The sequence below is a fragment of the Drosophila bipectinata genome, chromosome XR (genome assembly GCF_030179905.1).
Source record: "Drosophila bipectinata strain 14024-0381.07 chromosome XR, DbipHiC1v2, whole genome shotgun sequence".
NCBI classification, from domain to species: Eukaryota; Metazoa; Arthropoda; class Insecta; order Diptera; family Drosophilidae; genus Drosophila; species Drosophila bipectinata.
In genome coordinates, this window is record NC_091735.1 from 19,284,479 (window position 1) to 19,299,112 (window position 14,634).

The 14,634-nt window shown below is 36.7% G+C and overlaps 2 protein-coding genes across 2 annotated transcripts; both read left to right on the forward strand.

Moving 5' to 3' along the window:
- The first annotated feature begins 265 nt into the window (after positions 1 to 265).
- On the forward strand, positions 266 to 1,017 carry LOC108119350 (fibrinogen-like protein 1). The gene is made up of 2 exons (XM_043213127.1): positions 266 to 742; positions 859 to 1,017. Exons 1-2 carry the CDS (start codon positions 276 to 278, stop codon positions 902 to 904), a joined length of 513 nt encoding a protein of 170 aa, XP_043069062.1. The 5' UTR covers positions 266 to 275; the 3' UTR covers positions 905 to 1,017.
- A 1,124-nt stretch (positions 1,018 to 2,141) lies between these two features.
- LOC108119349 (uncharacterized) lies at positions 2,142 to 4,063 on the forward strand. The gene is made up of 2 exons (XM_043213027.2): positions 2,142 to 2,661; positions 3,394 to 4,063. Exons 1-2 carry the CDS (start codon positions 2,595 to 2,597, stop codon positions 3,774 to 3,776), a joined length of 450 nt encoding a protein of 149 aa, XP_043068962.1. The 5' UTR covers positions 2,142 to 2,594; the 3' UTR covers positions 3,777 to 4,063.
- Positions 4,064 to 14,634: the final 10,571 nt, after the last annotated feature.

The following is a 14,634-nucleotide window of genomic DNA, read 5'->3' on the forward strand; positions in this document are numbered from 1 at the left end:
GTTGACTAATCAGTTTCGTGACGACATTGCCAAGTTGGAAAAAATAGTAAAGATTGGAGGTATGGATGAAAATAAATCATCAAAGTCGGAAGTAGAAACTGGGGAGGTCCCAACAACTCCACTGCCTAATATTAATAATCAGACGGCGTCGAAAACAGAAACCATAGGTGAGTAGGCAGAACCCAGTCATTTGCAAAATAAAACAATGATTTTTTCTTCCAGATCTTCCAGATCCTTGTCCACGGAGCCAAAAAGAATACATAGTCATCCGCGAAATGCAACTACCAGGCTCAGACCCGCTTAAAGTGGTTTGTCTTTCAGATTCGGAGCTTGGATCTGGATGGTTGATGATTTATAGAAAACATTATAATTCACCAAAACTTAATCGCACTTATGAGGATTTTGACAGTGGATTTGGCGATCTCGGAACTGATTCTATACCTTATTACTTTATTGGACTCAATCGATTGCACATTCTGACAAGCGGAATGGCTCATGAAGTGATCTTAACCACCTTCCCCCTTGGGAGAAGAAGATGCGAACACTTTGTTATAGGCGATAGACGAGAAGGCTTCAAGGTGAAAAGTATTGCCAATTGTACTGGAGACGACATATGGCTGAGCCCTAAGCAGGGCTCCAAATTTTCCACCTTCGATCAAGATGAGGATGGAGTTCCTGGTCGAAATTTGGTGAAGGAAGAGGGCTTTGGCTGGTGGTTCGATCCTGATATGAGTCGTATAAGGTGTGTATTCCATCTTAGATTTTCTTTTTTTTTTTTTGATTCCAACTAAAAGTTTCTAAAATAACTAACTTCAAATAATATTTTTAATTCTATTTTTTCATTTCTGAATCTATTAGCCACGAAAGTGATCACATTGGAGTATTCATCCGAAGAACAGGATGAAGAAAAAAAGCAGCTTTTTAAAACGGACTTGGAAAATTATACCATTAAGGATTAGGAAGATTTAAAGATAATAAATATGCACTAAAATGTAATTGTTTAAAGTTTAAAATTATAAGGACGTCGATTATATTTTCATAGTATTTAAGAAATTTCCCTAATAAAATATGTAAAAATTGATTGGAAATAGCAGTTTTCACTGGAAGCTTAAAATTTGAGACTAAATTTTGAATTTCAGACTTTTTAGGATCAGTCCCAACGGAACTCTGCCTTAGTTGTGGAAGGGGTTTACAAACTTAGCAGCTTAAAAATTTTTTCCTTTGGACATAGGCCTTTCTTTAAAAAAAATTGATATATCATACCATATCCACCTCTATTCAACTGCAAGGTTAAATGCACGTATAAGTTTCGTTTGCCTTTCTTGTTTAAAATTTAATAAATCGCTAATCTGAACGAAATACTTGGATTACTTTCTCTATAAATATTGTTTATTTTGATTATTTTAATTTCCATATTCGTCCCATATTCCATATTCAAATGCTATAAACTAAAACTTTTAACCAAAATAAACAATATTTTAACTCAATAATAAGCTATTTGACACAGTTATTTTTTTTAGGGACTTTCTTAACTTATCAAGATTTGAAACCCTTCATAGTTTCCTCGAAAAAAACCCATGATCTCCAATTAAATGCCATAAAACCCTAGAGCGTGACAGAATTTTGTGTCGGAATTTTTCCGGACAGACCATGCGTAGTTTTTTTCGCCAAAGTTTTTTGGCGAACCATTCCCTTCAGTTCCAGTTCCTTTTTTCCGGTTTTTATTTCTATTTTCCCTTTTGGATACACTATGTTTCTAATCAGTGCATCTTCCGGTTCTCCGGACTGCCCACGATTTTTCGGCCCGTCAGTCAACAGGGCGCGATATTTGTCAACAGGCGGAACTATAAATATGCAAAAAAAAATCACAAAAAAAATGCCCAAAAAACTGGCGGAAAAATAGTGGAGTTGGAAATGGAATGGCAAGTGGCTGGCCACTACTACCAGGCGGAAAATGGAAAACGGAAAAACAGAAAAACTGCCAAGTGGAAATGTGAAACGTACATACGAGTGTATGTATGCCCAAAAAAAAAAAAGAAAAAATATTTCAGAGTACAAGTAGGATAGCCGAAAAAAAAATATATAGTACTAGAGTAGTAGGCCTTGCTTTCACATTCAGAGCCAAGTAACGTCGATTATAAGGACTTTAGTCCAGTTCATTCGATTTCGTGGAGCACATTTCACTCTTCTGGTCGTATCATTTTTATTTTTTACTCTGGCAAAATAAAAATTATTTAAATTTATAAACAACAAATTTTTTTTTTCAAATCGGTATTCCTGGAAAATCGAATAAAGTAGTAACGAAAATCAAAACGTCCCCATCGAGCTAGCTCGGGAGTTGTCAATCAAAATCAGTAAACGTTTATTTTCAATCGAAAGTCGTGCTGCCGTGCGTTAGTATACGAACTCTCTCCCTCACCTCAACCGTATTATACATTTGTGTTATTTTAATCTAATACCAAGTTTTGTGCGATAATAATTCGGCTGCCGGTAAAATCTGAATTCTAAATTCAACGCGCGTTTTAGATTCATTCTCAATAATAAACAATACAACTGATAATTATTGAGTGATAACTAACAACCATCGTAACAATATGCTGCGTCAGATTCAAGTGCATGCCAACTGGCAGGTTCAACTGCTCAAGGGTGCAATGGGACTAAGTAAGTTTTAAATAAATTAAACTAGTATAATCGTATGTTATAATGCTAGTGGTATTATACTAGTGGTATTATAATAGTGGTATTATAATAGTTGTATAATTTCATAATAGTGGTATCATCGGTGTGAAAGAACAACTTATCGTGGTTTTAAGTTGCTTTTAAGATCATTATGATTGCGGTATGCAGTTTTAAATTGGTTTAAATATTCGAAATATTGTGAATATTTCATCTAAAAACAATGATTATATACTTTTCTCAATGGTCTTCTACATATATGCTTCATAGAGTAGCACTATGATCTATATATACAAATATTTCTCGAAGAGCTAACGCTAGCTAACAATAAGGCCTTCATTGTGGCCTTATACCTTTTTATTTTGGTGCCATTTCTAAATCCCTTGCTCTTACATTATAGCGGTCTAGGCTTTATTGAGCCGCTAATATAATGTCGTTTAAAGCATAAAAATAATTTCAAAATGTTCAAAAAAAACATTTTTTTTTTGACATTTAATTTTTTGGCTACTTGTTTTTTCAAACTGTTCCTAATTTATTTTAAATTTTGACATCTAAAGCCACCAGTTTTCTCAATTTCAGAACAAAATCAATTATTTTTAGAAATCAAATAGCTTTCTTAAATATTTAATAAAATATTTTGAAATATTTTTCATATATTTTTATTTATTAGAATATATTTAAATTGAAAATAAAATAAATTTTCTTGAAAATCCTTAGACACCCGCCAATTCAGTGCACGTCCTTTTGGGGGCCTAAAGTTTTTCCAAACGAAGACCGTGACCGTCAAAGAGAGACCTTCCAACTCTAGCGTCGGCGGACCTGTTCGCTTGATCGGCGGATCATCCAACTCCTTCGATGACATGAAGCACATGCAGGACAAGAAGACCGAAAAGGAGATGGAGCCAACTAGCGAGCAACGTCCACGCAGGCCCCTCTTCAACCCACTGAGCCGCCGCCACTCAGTTAGCCAGTCAAGAGTTCAGTATATTTACGAAAAGCATCGCGAACTCGCCCACGAGGTCGAGCTGCGCAAACCGAAGGGCAAGCAGTTTGTTACTCGCCACTCGCTGCATTCTGGACGCCAGGACAAGATCAACTAGAACCACCGAAGGCAGTAGGATGACGTTCTCCTGGTTAGCCGACTACCGTACTACCGGTTAACAGATGCCAGAGTTTTATTTGTTTTTTTTTTTGATTACTTAACCATCCGGAATCCATCCGGAATACCGAAGCGGAAAGAATATAAATCAAAATCAATAATTTTTACCTAGACGAGACTGCCACTACAAATGGACGTGGCAAATATCCATTGTTATGTTTCACAACGCTTTCGTTCAAACAGACATGCGGAGCAAGACTTTTGTTTTCAATTCAATAATGTTAAATATTCTGGTACTTGGAACAAATGAAGCTAAAATTTATAGAACTAAAAAAAAATTGCAAAATTGTATCAAAATCTATTAAAAAGAAATTATTGCTAACAACATTGGAATTTGGTTCTACTTTTTGGAGGGATGGTGGAAGATTATATACGATAGATATATGATAAAATACTCATTCTTAAATGAAAATCTTTTAATAATAATCTTACTCGTTAAATTAAGAGAAATAGATTTAAACGAGAAGTTGAGAGAACTAGAGGATTTAACGAGTTTTCTCAATTCAACGAGAAGATGAAAACCCATATTAGGTAACAGTTCTTAAGGGGTTATATACAGTTGTACCGCGCAAAAATATGGATTTTTATCGATTTTTTTTTGACACCATAGAAAATATTTATGAAAAATGTTTTACCGACGTTGTTTAGTACATGTTTCTGGGAACTTAATTAAATTTTTTCATAAAAAGATATTACATAACAAAAATGTTATAGCCGAATTCCCGAATCGTCTTTTTTCGATGGTGTCTTGCGGTGGACATGATTTCTCGAAAACGGTTCATCCGAAATCCAAAATTCAAAAAAGTTTAGTTAGTATATTGTATTATCTAGTCCGTGAACGAGGGATTTTTTAAAATTTTGATTAAAAAAAAATGGCGACGTTTGAAACAAAAAATTTACTTTTTCAAGGTATAAGATTTTTGTTTTTTGTGCTTTAAAAAGGGAGTTTTCAAAAAAATGGAAAATCCCTCGTTCACGGACTAGCTAATATCATAATAAATATGTGGTCAAAATTTGGTGTTGATCGGATTAGTAGTTTTTTAGTAATCGTGTCCACCGCAAAGGTAATTTCCCAAAAAAAAGATTCTGAGATAATCGCGTTTAAAGTTTCAAGTTTGTTCAAGTTTTATATGCAGATAGTGCGCTATAAATAGCTACAGCTTCGGATCTAATGTTCCGATCGTTATCAATTTTTGTGGGAGTACACCCAATAGAATATACTTAAAGAATATGCAATAAAAAAAAAATCGATTTTTTCATATATCACAACTGTATATAACCCCTTAAGAAGACATGTTAAACATGTAATCATACTTATCTAAATAATTTAATAAAGTGTTTAACTAAGTAAGTAAAGCCCAAGAGATAATGAAGATAATAAGAGATAATAATTGTTCTTAAACGAATAGTTCTTAGAATGAATGATAAAAGCATGATGAAGTATAATATGATCCAACGAGTAGTTTTGGTTTAAGAGAAGGTGAAAGAACACATTATCATAGACTCATTAATTCATTTCCTATTCAATTAATTTAATAAAGTTTTTAACCATCCAACTAAATTATATTCTTAAACTCCTAAACTTAAATCTTAAAGTGTGTCCTTGCCCAAGGATGCCCCAGGCGCTCATCTCCTGTTGCTGTCCACTCAAGTGAGTCCGGCTAAGACCCGAGTTACTGAATCTGGATATGTGAATCGGAGAATCAGAGAATCGAGGAATAGTGATTGGCGAAAAAGAATGAAAATGAGAATCGGGATGGAAACTAAGCGTTTCACTTTCAGCTCCGTTTGATGGCCAGTTGATTTTTGTCCGCCACCCGCCTTCTCAACCGTTTTGGAGCATGAAATCGCAATGCTAACGCAGCTCTTGGCCAGGCTTTAACCATCCCAGTCCAGTCCAGTCCAGCCCAGTCTCCAAAAAAATCACTCTAAACCAAATACGTCAAGGAAACTAGGGGGCTGGGAGCGGAACGAAGTAGGAAAAGCTCTGGCTTTCCTTTGAGTGCCAGCCGGCTCAATATCACAGGGAAAATACCCGCAAAAAAAAAGAAAGCAAACCAGGGGGGATAAGAAACAAAGGCTTCTGAAAAAAAAAAAAAACAAAAACAAAAAAAAAAAGGGAAAACAAGAAAAAACATCGAGAGGTGGCCAAAAGGGAAAACAGAAGCTGACTTGACTACAAAACCCAAGTCGCAACGGATGCGGCATCATCGAACAGATTCGATGGGTAACAGTTGAGAGGTGGAAGGGTCCTGTTTGAATTAGAGAGGGAGTACACTTTTAAAAACAAAACTTTATATTCGAAAGGCTTTATATAGAAGAATTGTGGTCTTTTGTTGGAAGATGCTTTATATATGGTATAAATTATTCGATATTATATACATATTTTAGATTATATAGGTAGTATATAGTATTTATGTGGTAATATTATTTGTATTATATTATGGTATGTATGTATTATATTTGGTAGATTTTAAAGGGATACATCCTCCTTAAAATGATCAAAATTTTGTATGCTACTTATAAATAATGGTCTTTAATAGAGGTAGGGGTATAACTCCGGCATACCCTCTTATCAGGAGTAATTATTTTGTTTTTTTCTGATATATTTTGGGTTGAATTTAATTTTTAAACAACTCATATACTTCTAACTAACAAATAAAGATCTCGCTGAAATGATTTTATTTTTAAGTTATAAGAAAGGGTCTTCTTATAAAGAAACCACAAATCTACAATGATATAACTCTACGCTAAGAAAAGAGGTACGCTTGCGGTGTTAAAAAATGTAATATTAAAAATAAAGTAATCTTAAAAACATTATAATTCTATTAAAACCCTCAAGGAAATATGTATGTCCCCATAAGGATATTAATTTTAAGCTTTAAGAAATGATCCTAAGAGGGATAAAGACCTCAGAAGGGCATCAGGCTGATAGAAGAAATAACACTTTTACTTATTCTTAAATAACTTTCTTTATATTTTACTTTTATTTTATATGCGTTCTACCTCTAATTATTGTATGCATTTTCTCTCAGTGCCCTTTGCAGATCCACCAGGATTGACTTTGACTGCCGAGCCATATGTATATCCTGTTTGTGCCGAGATTTAGCTTTGAGCTATGGATATCGTTAGAGCAGCTCATCGATTTGGCCGCCCCACCGCCCCGACCCAAGTGAGGGCGTGGCTGGCTGAGTGACTGACTGACGACTGAGTTTGAGGACTGAGGTGGTGCGATGGTGGCATGCTGGTGGTGCGGCGTTGTCGCAACTTCGAGTGTCGTGTGCAGCAAAGTTTACAAGCTCCGGAGCTCATTTTTTGTCCCCTTCTCCGGCTGCTACTGCAGCCACCAACAGGCTGAGCGAGCTGTTGCTTCCTTTTTTTTTTTTTTAATTACATCCTTCGAAAGGGGGCAACACAACAACAACAACAAATGCAACAAAAAATTGCAATATGCCCCCGAGGGGAAAAAAAAAGGAAAATACACCCGACCAAACCAAAAACTTGTACAAATGCCATGGTTTGGCTTTGGCCTACGAGTATCTGCCGCCGATGGTGTCCTGTATGTCCTGCCAGTCCTGCCTGTCTGTCCTACCTCTATCCTCGTCCTTATTTCACAATTTGTTGCATTTTTTTTATATCACTCCTAGTTTATTGTGAAATTCCAATAAATGCAAAGGGGCGTGGCGTGCCATAAAGGTATTGCCAAAAGGACCGTTTGGAAGGATGTGCAGGATGTTGGCTGCAGGCCTGCACCATGCTGCCCCCAAATGGGGGTCCAGAGGAAGACCGAGCGGCTCGGAGAAAGGCTCCTGTCTGAAGAAAAAACAGAAGCACACAACACGCACAATGCTACGCAAAAAATGCAAAAAACAAACAGCAGAAAATCGTAGAAAATCGGAAAATTGGCCACGCAATGTGGGATCGTTGGGGAAAGTAAAGAGAAGTGGCGAAAGGTCCTTAAAGGATTAAGTTTACAGGACCAATTGAATGACTTACAGGCTCGAGAGAAGAGAGTTTTTATGAAAGGGGAGTTTGTAGATAGTTTTATGAGATTTTTAGTTTAAAATTTAAAATTTAAATATTAAAAATATAAAAGAATTTGTTGTAATGTATTAATATTTATATTTTAAAGTATTTTTTATTTAAATAAGTTTTTAAAGGTAATATTTTTCAAGGTATAGTTTTTATAAAAAGAATAGATTGTGAAGCTATAGGAATTTTAAAAAATATAAAGGTTTCTAAGAAAGTTCTAAGAAATAATAATTTTAAATATCATATACTATTCTATAAATTTTTAAAATATTTCTTGAGTTTTTTTTAACACCTTTCTTTTAAACCTTTTAAAATTTAAAGAAATATAGGTATTATTTAAAAAACAAAACTTGAAACCCCTTAAAGGACCTTCAACGCTTCGTCTTAAACTGACCAGAAACAGTTGCAGAACCAGTACCAAGTACCAAGTACCAAAGACCAAGGAGCAAGCACCTAGAACCCTGGCACACCTGGCCAAAAAAGCACAGGTAACTCGACTCACCCATTCGGTTCAATTGTGCAAGGGATTGCGATGCGCCAAGGACATCATCGTCATCGAGAAAATACACCAAACGAGGAGCTGGGCTGGAAAAATGGAAAACGAGGAAAATCGTAGAGGAGAAGGACAGAGCAGCGTGTGCAAGGACTCGTTCGGTCGTTCGGTAGGTCTCTTCCTTTGGGCACCTCAGGGTACTTGGGTACTTTGGGGATTTTGTGTAGATTTACATGCAAACAATCAAGATATGCCGGGGCTTTCAAGTGCCCGGGCGCTGGGAGAGCTTGGAAGAGCGGAAGACCCGGGTCCTGGGCTTGGGTCCTGGGACTACACTGTCGAAGAAATTGGGGGCTGATGTGTAGGTTTTAGTTGAAATCAATTGAATTCATAACCTAGATACCTATGGAGAAGAATAAAAACCCCCATTCTTAAGAGGGTTCTGTTAACCCATGAAACCCTATTATCCTTTGAAATAGAGCTCCCAAAATGAAAAGTTCAGAATTTTCTTTCAGTGGCTTAAGAGACCTGGTGCCAATACGTCATGTGTGCCACGGCAGCGGCTTACCCGGAAAATGGAAAATGGGAAAACGGGTACGGTTGCGAAAGGAAAGCTGCGCGATGGGATGGCCATGGGGGAAACGGAAACGGTAACACTGGCAGGTTTGGGCGGTTAAATGCTCCCCGTGCACGTTCCGTTTGCTTTTCACATCTTTTCACCTTTGATTTTGCATTCGCAGATTTTCTCCCCTACACCCCCCCACTGTTTGGTTTTCCTCGCATTTTTCCTATTTTTTTTTTATTGTAAGAACCCCAGCTGCCTCCACCTCCGGTCGATTCTGCGTGTCTCTGGTTACGAGCTTGTTATTTTGCAATGTTTGTTAAATAAATATCTCTACACATGTTCCGTTTACCGTCCTCCCTCCAAAGGATATATGTGTATTTGTTGCTTACTTGTTTGCCTGCCAATCGCTATTCCTGTCTTTTGGTTGATATTATTGGTTTTTAATTCAATTGCCACTTACGTATGTTAAATGTTTTTCTTTTGGGGATTACTTGACGTTGTCTGAGCTCCACCAACCCTCCCTACCTCCAGACACAGGAAAAGTCCGGAAAAATCCCATTTCCCTTTCTCACTAGTACTACTGTTTTTTCTTTTTTTTTTTTGTTGTATACTCTTTTTGGGTTGTTCTGTACATTTTGCAAAAGGTCCTTGTAAATGTTGAATGCGAGTTAATTATTTAATGCCTGTCACCCAGTGGCTAACACGACCCCTTCAAATGCAAATTGCCTTCGTCACCGGCTGGATTTGGGGATGGCGTTGGATTTGGCACAGTTAACCCATAGTGACACAAACAACACACCCAGGACATGGGCTACAGGACACATGGGAGGCTGGACTTGGACTAGACAGTACTGGATTAGAAAAAAGGGGTAGAAAGCACAAAAAACATCAAAACTTTAAAGTTTTCTTATGGTTTACAATAAATATTTTTCCTTTTAATTTTAAAACTATTTTTAAGTGAAAAGCTCACCAATACCTTAGAAAACTTGATAGAAAAAATAAAAACTTTTTTTTTTGAGAACTATAGTTGAAAAACACTGCACTTTAGCCTTAAAAAAAACCAATCTTATGGTTATTCATGTTTTATTTTTAATAATCCTTAATCGTGATATTTTTTTCTACATATTTTAAAATCTCTCTTTAAGAAAAGAACTCTTCCTTAAAGAAAACTAGAAACCGCTTTTCTAAAAACTAGATCTGGATCTTGGCCTAGGATCTTAGCAATTTCTAAAACTAGAAACTGCATCTTGGCCCCAAAAAGAGTCACATCTTTAAAGTTTCTTATAATTATTCATGTTTGATGTTGTTTATTGTTCATTAATATTCAAGCCCATTTAATCTTGTTTATTTTCCTAATTTTAAATTAATTTTTAAAGGAAATTAAACTAAATATCTTAAAAAACCTAAAAGAGCTTAGAAGAAACTAATTTTTAGTCTCAAGTAAGTTACAGCTTTAAAGTTTATTTTATTTTTTCGCTTTAATATTGAATATTGATTTAATATTTAATATTGAAATCACGTTTATTCTTATAATTTTTAACTGTTTTAAAGGATGTATCTTTTAATACCTAAGAATACTTGAACAAGAACCCCCTTTTCTACTTAACCCATGACACCCCATCATCCCTTAGTTAGAAACCCCAAAATGTATCCCCCCTGCGGCTAATTCCACACCCCGTTTTAACCAAATATGGCCGACCTGGGTCATGGTCAGTCCATAGTTCTGTTAAATGGACAAGGAGGCGGGGCTAGAAAATATTTGCGCATGTCTAGAAATTCATAAACTCATGATCCTTTGCGGTGGTAGGTCAAGCAATCAAATTCCCCCCCTCAAGTCAAGCTTCTGGTCGGCCGTATACTAGCTCTGGTCTAATCCCCTGACTTCCTGCTCCCCTGGCATCATGTGTGAAAAGAAATTAGAGCAAATAGGGGTATGGTCGAGAGACAAAAACATGTAACATGGTGCACAGAAACCCGAAAATATTTACGAGTTTGCTGCGCGCATTATCATTAATTTAACGGATTAGCAAAGTGGCCCGAAGGGTGGAGTGAGAGACAGGCCAGCAAACATCAAAAACCACAAAAACCGCCTCGAAAAATGCATCTACATTCCAGGAATTTTAATTGAGTTGTTTGGCTATCCAAGCCAGCAAGAGTTGTCCCTTTTGTTGGATGCGTTGGTGCGTGATTTAAGGCAAATCCCAAAAATTGTGATAATCGACTTTGATGGCCGACTGTCGCCGCCGACAATGTCGCCTGTGCCGGGCTATCTAAAAATTTGTCGACTGTCGACTGTCGACTGGTTTGCATTTGCAGCAAATGCATTGGGACAGAAAGACAGAACCAAACCGGCAACTGTCCTAGATGTCCTGTTGTTTTTGCTCCACAAGATATTGAGAGTGAGAAGGAGTCCTTTTTATTATTGCGACAAGCCAGAAGGCATCAGCCAGCAATAGGAACAGCAGGACGACGACGTCGACGACGACACTTGGGTGCAAACGAGCCGATTATTGCCGCTTGATAATGTTCTAATTGCCCTGCAGCCTCGGGTCCCATATACACCATTGCGATACCAATTCTGATTCTGGACCAGGGTCCTTCGGGGCTCCTACTGTTTGGGCACATATATATTTCTTGAATTTGTTGCCTTTTTTTTTTGGCATCAGGCAGCAGTTCCAGTTGCGCAGGATCCTTTTGTGTCGGCAGGCTCGTAGGCTGGCTTGTCGGTAGGTGTTTTATTTGCCAAATGCATCCGACAACGCCCCGGGGGCTCTGGCTCTGGCTCTAGCTCTGACTCTGACTCTAACTCTGACTAGAGATACAGATACCGATACTTAGAGATACGCTGCCCAGAAGAGCACTTCATTAGTAACTCGAAATGAAACCAAGACACAGTCTGAAACAAAACTGACGTACGGCCGTATCAGAAACCGCAGTTGGTCACTTTCCTAGAAATTGTAGTCTTTATTTTTTTTTCTTTTTGGGGTTTTTGTTTTATTTTTCTTGTGGTGTCGGTGTCCTTTTATGAAAATTTTTTGTCGCCAAGCCATGGAAATTGATTTCTCAACTTCACTTTTCACCTTTTCTCAGAGCTCAAGAGGTGGCGGTATTTTCAATCACTATTCTTGTGATTATTGAATATATATTTTGGTTTTCGGTTGGGTTTTTAATGGGAAGTGGGTTCGGAGTGGCAAGTATTACAAGACTATTGGATATTATGATTGAAAGTATGATCCAGGCTTTCAAAATAATGCAGTTACAAATTTCAATAAATGTAAGTTGTTTCAAAATAAGTATCTACAAGTATTAATAGTAATATATAATATATATAATAATAGAAATATTTAAGTTATTCAGCAAACATATAAAATTGAAAATTTCCCTTTTTGCTAAAATTTCAAGAAAATATTTATGAATAAACATCTACCTATTTACGATTTTCTTTAGAGCCAATTGGAGTCTGTTTGAACAACGAAATACCAGGCTCCATTTTAGAAAAGCTTCACTTATCTTCAAGAAAAGTATAACCAACGTTTTAAAATATTATATGTTGGTAACAATTTCACATAATCTGCATTAATAAGCATTGTATTACTTAAGATTTTCATCAGAGATAAGAAATGTAGGCTTTCTTAGAAGCCGAGGTGCTGTATCACAAGGGCATCGCATATCTTTAGAAAAGTATGGCCATAGCTTTGAAAAATAGATCGTTTCGTTGAAGTGAGACCTATTTCACAAAATATGCATTAATATACTAATGTCTATAATAATATTATTAATGTTAAATTATAATTTACATCAAAATTAACAAAAATAAACTTTGAAAAACATATTCCACAGCTCTTTATTACTAAAGCATCACATACATATCTTCGATAAAATTATGACCAAAGCTGTGAAAATAATTCAAAAGCTGTGCTGTTATTTTCTTAAAGAAAACCCAAATAAATTCAATAATTTTAAAAGCCAAAGAAGAAGGCCTTGGAAAATAAATTTTTTGATACCCAAAGTATAATAATCTAGATCTCATTTCATTCCAACCGAGCCGAGCGACAGTACTACTAGTTTTCGTCTAAGGAAATATATTAATATTTAAAAAAAAATAATTAATATTTCTTTCGTTGAAAGCAGAAGCATGAGTTCCACCGCATCGATGATGAAAGCAGCCGGATCGGGAGCCGGAAACGAGATGCCCGGGGGCTCCAAGAACCCTGATATGGGGAAACCTGATCCCGAAGAGGAGGATATCTGCGCTATATGCCGGGGACCCAAGCACAATCCGATCTTCGTGAACTGCGGCCACTCCTTCTGCAGCGTGTGCCTGGATAACCTGGTGTACTCCCTGCGGTTCCATTTGTTCCGCAGGTGCCCGCTTTGCCGAGAGTTTATTTACGACTCGGGGGAGTCTGATAATACATTGGACTTATCAGAATGTACCTTCTCAGACGATTAAATGTAGAGGATATAATTGGCGCTTGACAATCTGGACTGTGATTTTGATGTCGACTTGGATGTAACTTCGAGGCGGACATTGATGCCTTTGACCGGAAAATGCCAAAATAATAAAAAGATAAAAGCAACAACGTTGAAACAAAATCGCACACGTCTAAACAATAAAATGAAATTTTTGGGGGCAGTAAGAGAAAATTGAAACAGTTCACCCGAGAACTCAGAGCCACGAGAGTTGGGTGTGTTGGGAATGTCCCAACAAGATTTGATTTTTATCGCGAGTATATTTGAATTTTATTGCATACGTAATGCTCTCAGATAGAATCGCCGGCCATAAAAGCGACTGGAGCCAAAGGAGGACGACTACCATTGCCAATCCAATTCAATCCTGGCCAATCCGATTCTGGCCAGTACGTTTCCAGGTTTTAGCCCGAAAATGGTTGGATAACGAGCCAGGATTTGAAACGGTGTTTGGGGGTGGCGTGGTATGAGAGAACTCCATTTCTTGGCCACGTTGGCGTCATTTTCCACGCAATAAAATAAACATTCAAAACGAAATCAACTTAAACGCCTCACACTCGCACTGAGACACACACACACCCAGCTGACCCAAAAGGATAACCGCCTTAACCCCTTGGGTCCAACTTACTGACCATTCCTCAATGTGGCACATTTAATTTTATGCTTATTTTTATGTCACTCTACTTGGCAGTGAGATACTCTATCATTGGCGAGGGTTATATTGGTATAGGGATAGGTTGGGGCTTATAGGGTACTATTTTGTGGATTTGGTTCTTGAGTTTTCTTGTGGAGAGTAGTAGTGTTGCTTTTAGTAGTAGCTTTTAGAAAATATATCTCCCAAAAGAACATGCCTACTATTTTAGACTATTACCTAGAAATAAATGCCTATTTATTTTTGGCTTGTATTTAAAGTTTTTCTTTAAATTTATAAATCTTTATATTTAAACTGTAGTTACTTTAACTGATTCTGGTTACTAGCTGGTTTTTTTTACTAGTTACTGGCTCTTAACTAGCTTTTAGAAGATAGCTTATAGAAGATAGATAGATCTCCTAAGGAGAAATTATTTCTGCACTAAGATTTTTCTACTTAGAGAAGTATATAACTACGTAGGATATAGGTATTGATAGGATATATGGTTTTGGTTCTTAAATTTTCCTATAGAGAATAGAACATATAAAACATATATAGAATCCTTTGCAGAAAATAGAGCTCCCAAAAGAATATTTAAAATTCTATTT

What these genes read in the sequence shown, in the direction of transcription:
- LOC108119349 (XM_043213027.2), top strand. Translation starts at nt 2,595, where the DNA reads ATGCTGCGTCAGATTCAAGTGCATGCCAACTGGCAGGTTCAACTGCTC. An exon ending in CAAGGGTGCAATGGGACTAA is followed by an intron (nt 2,662 to 3,393) that starts GTAAGTTTTAAA and finishes GAAAATCCTTAG; the next exon opens with ACACCCGCCAATTCAGTGCA.
- LOC108119350 (XM_043213127.1), top strand. Translation starts at nt 276, where the DNA reads ATGCAACTACCAGGCTCAGACCCGCTTAAAGTGGTTTGTCTTTCAGAT. An exon ending in CCTGATATGAGTCGTATAAG is followed by an intron (nt 743 to 858) that starts GTGTGTATTCCA and finishes TGAATCTATTAG; the next exon opens with CCACGAAAGTGATCACATTG.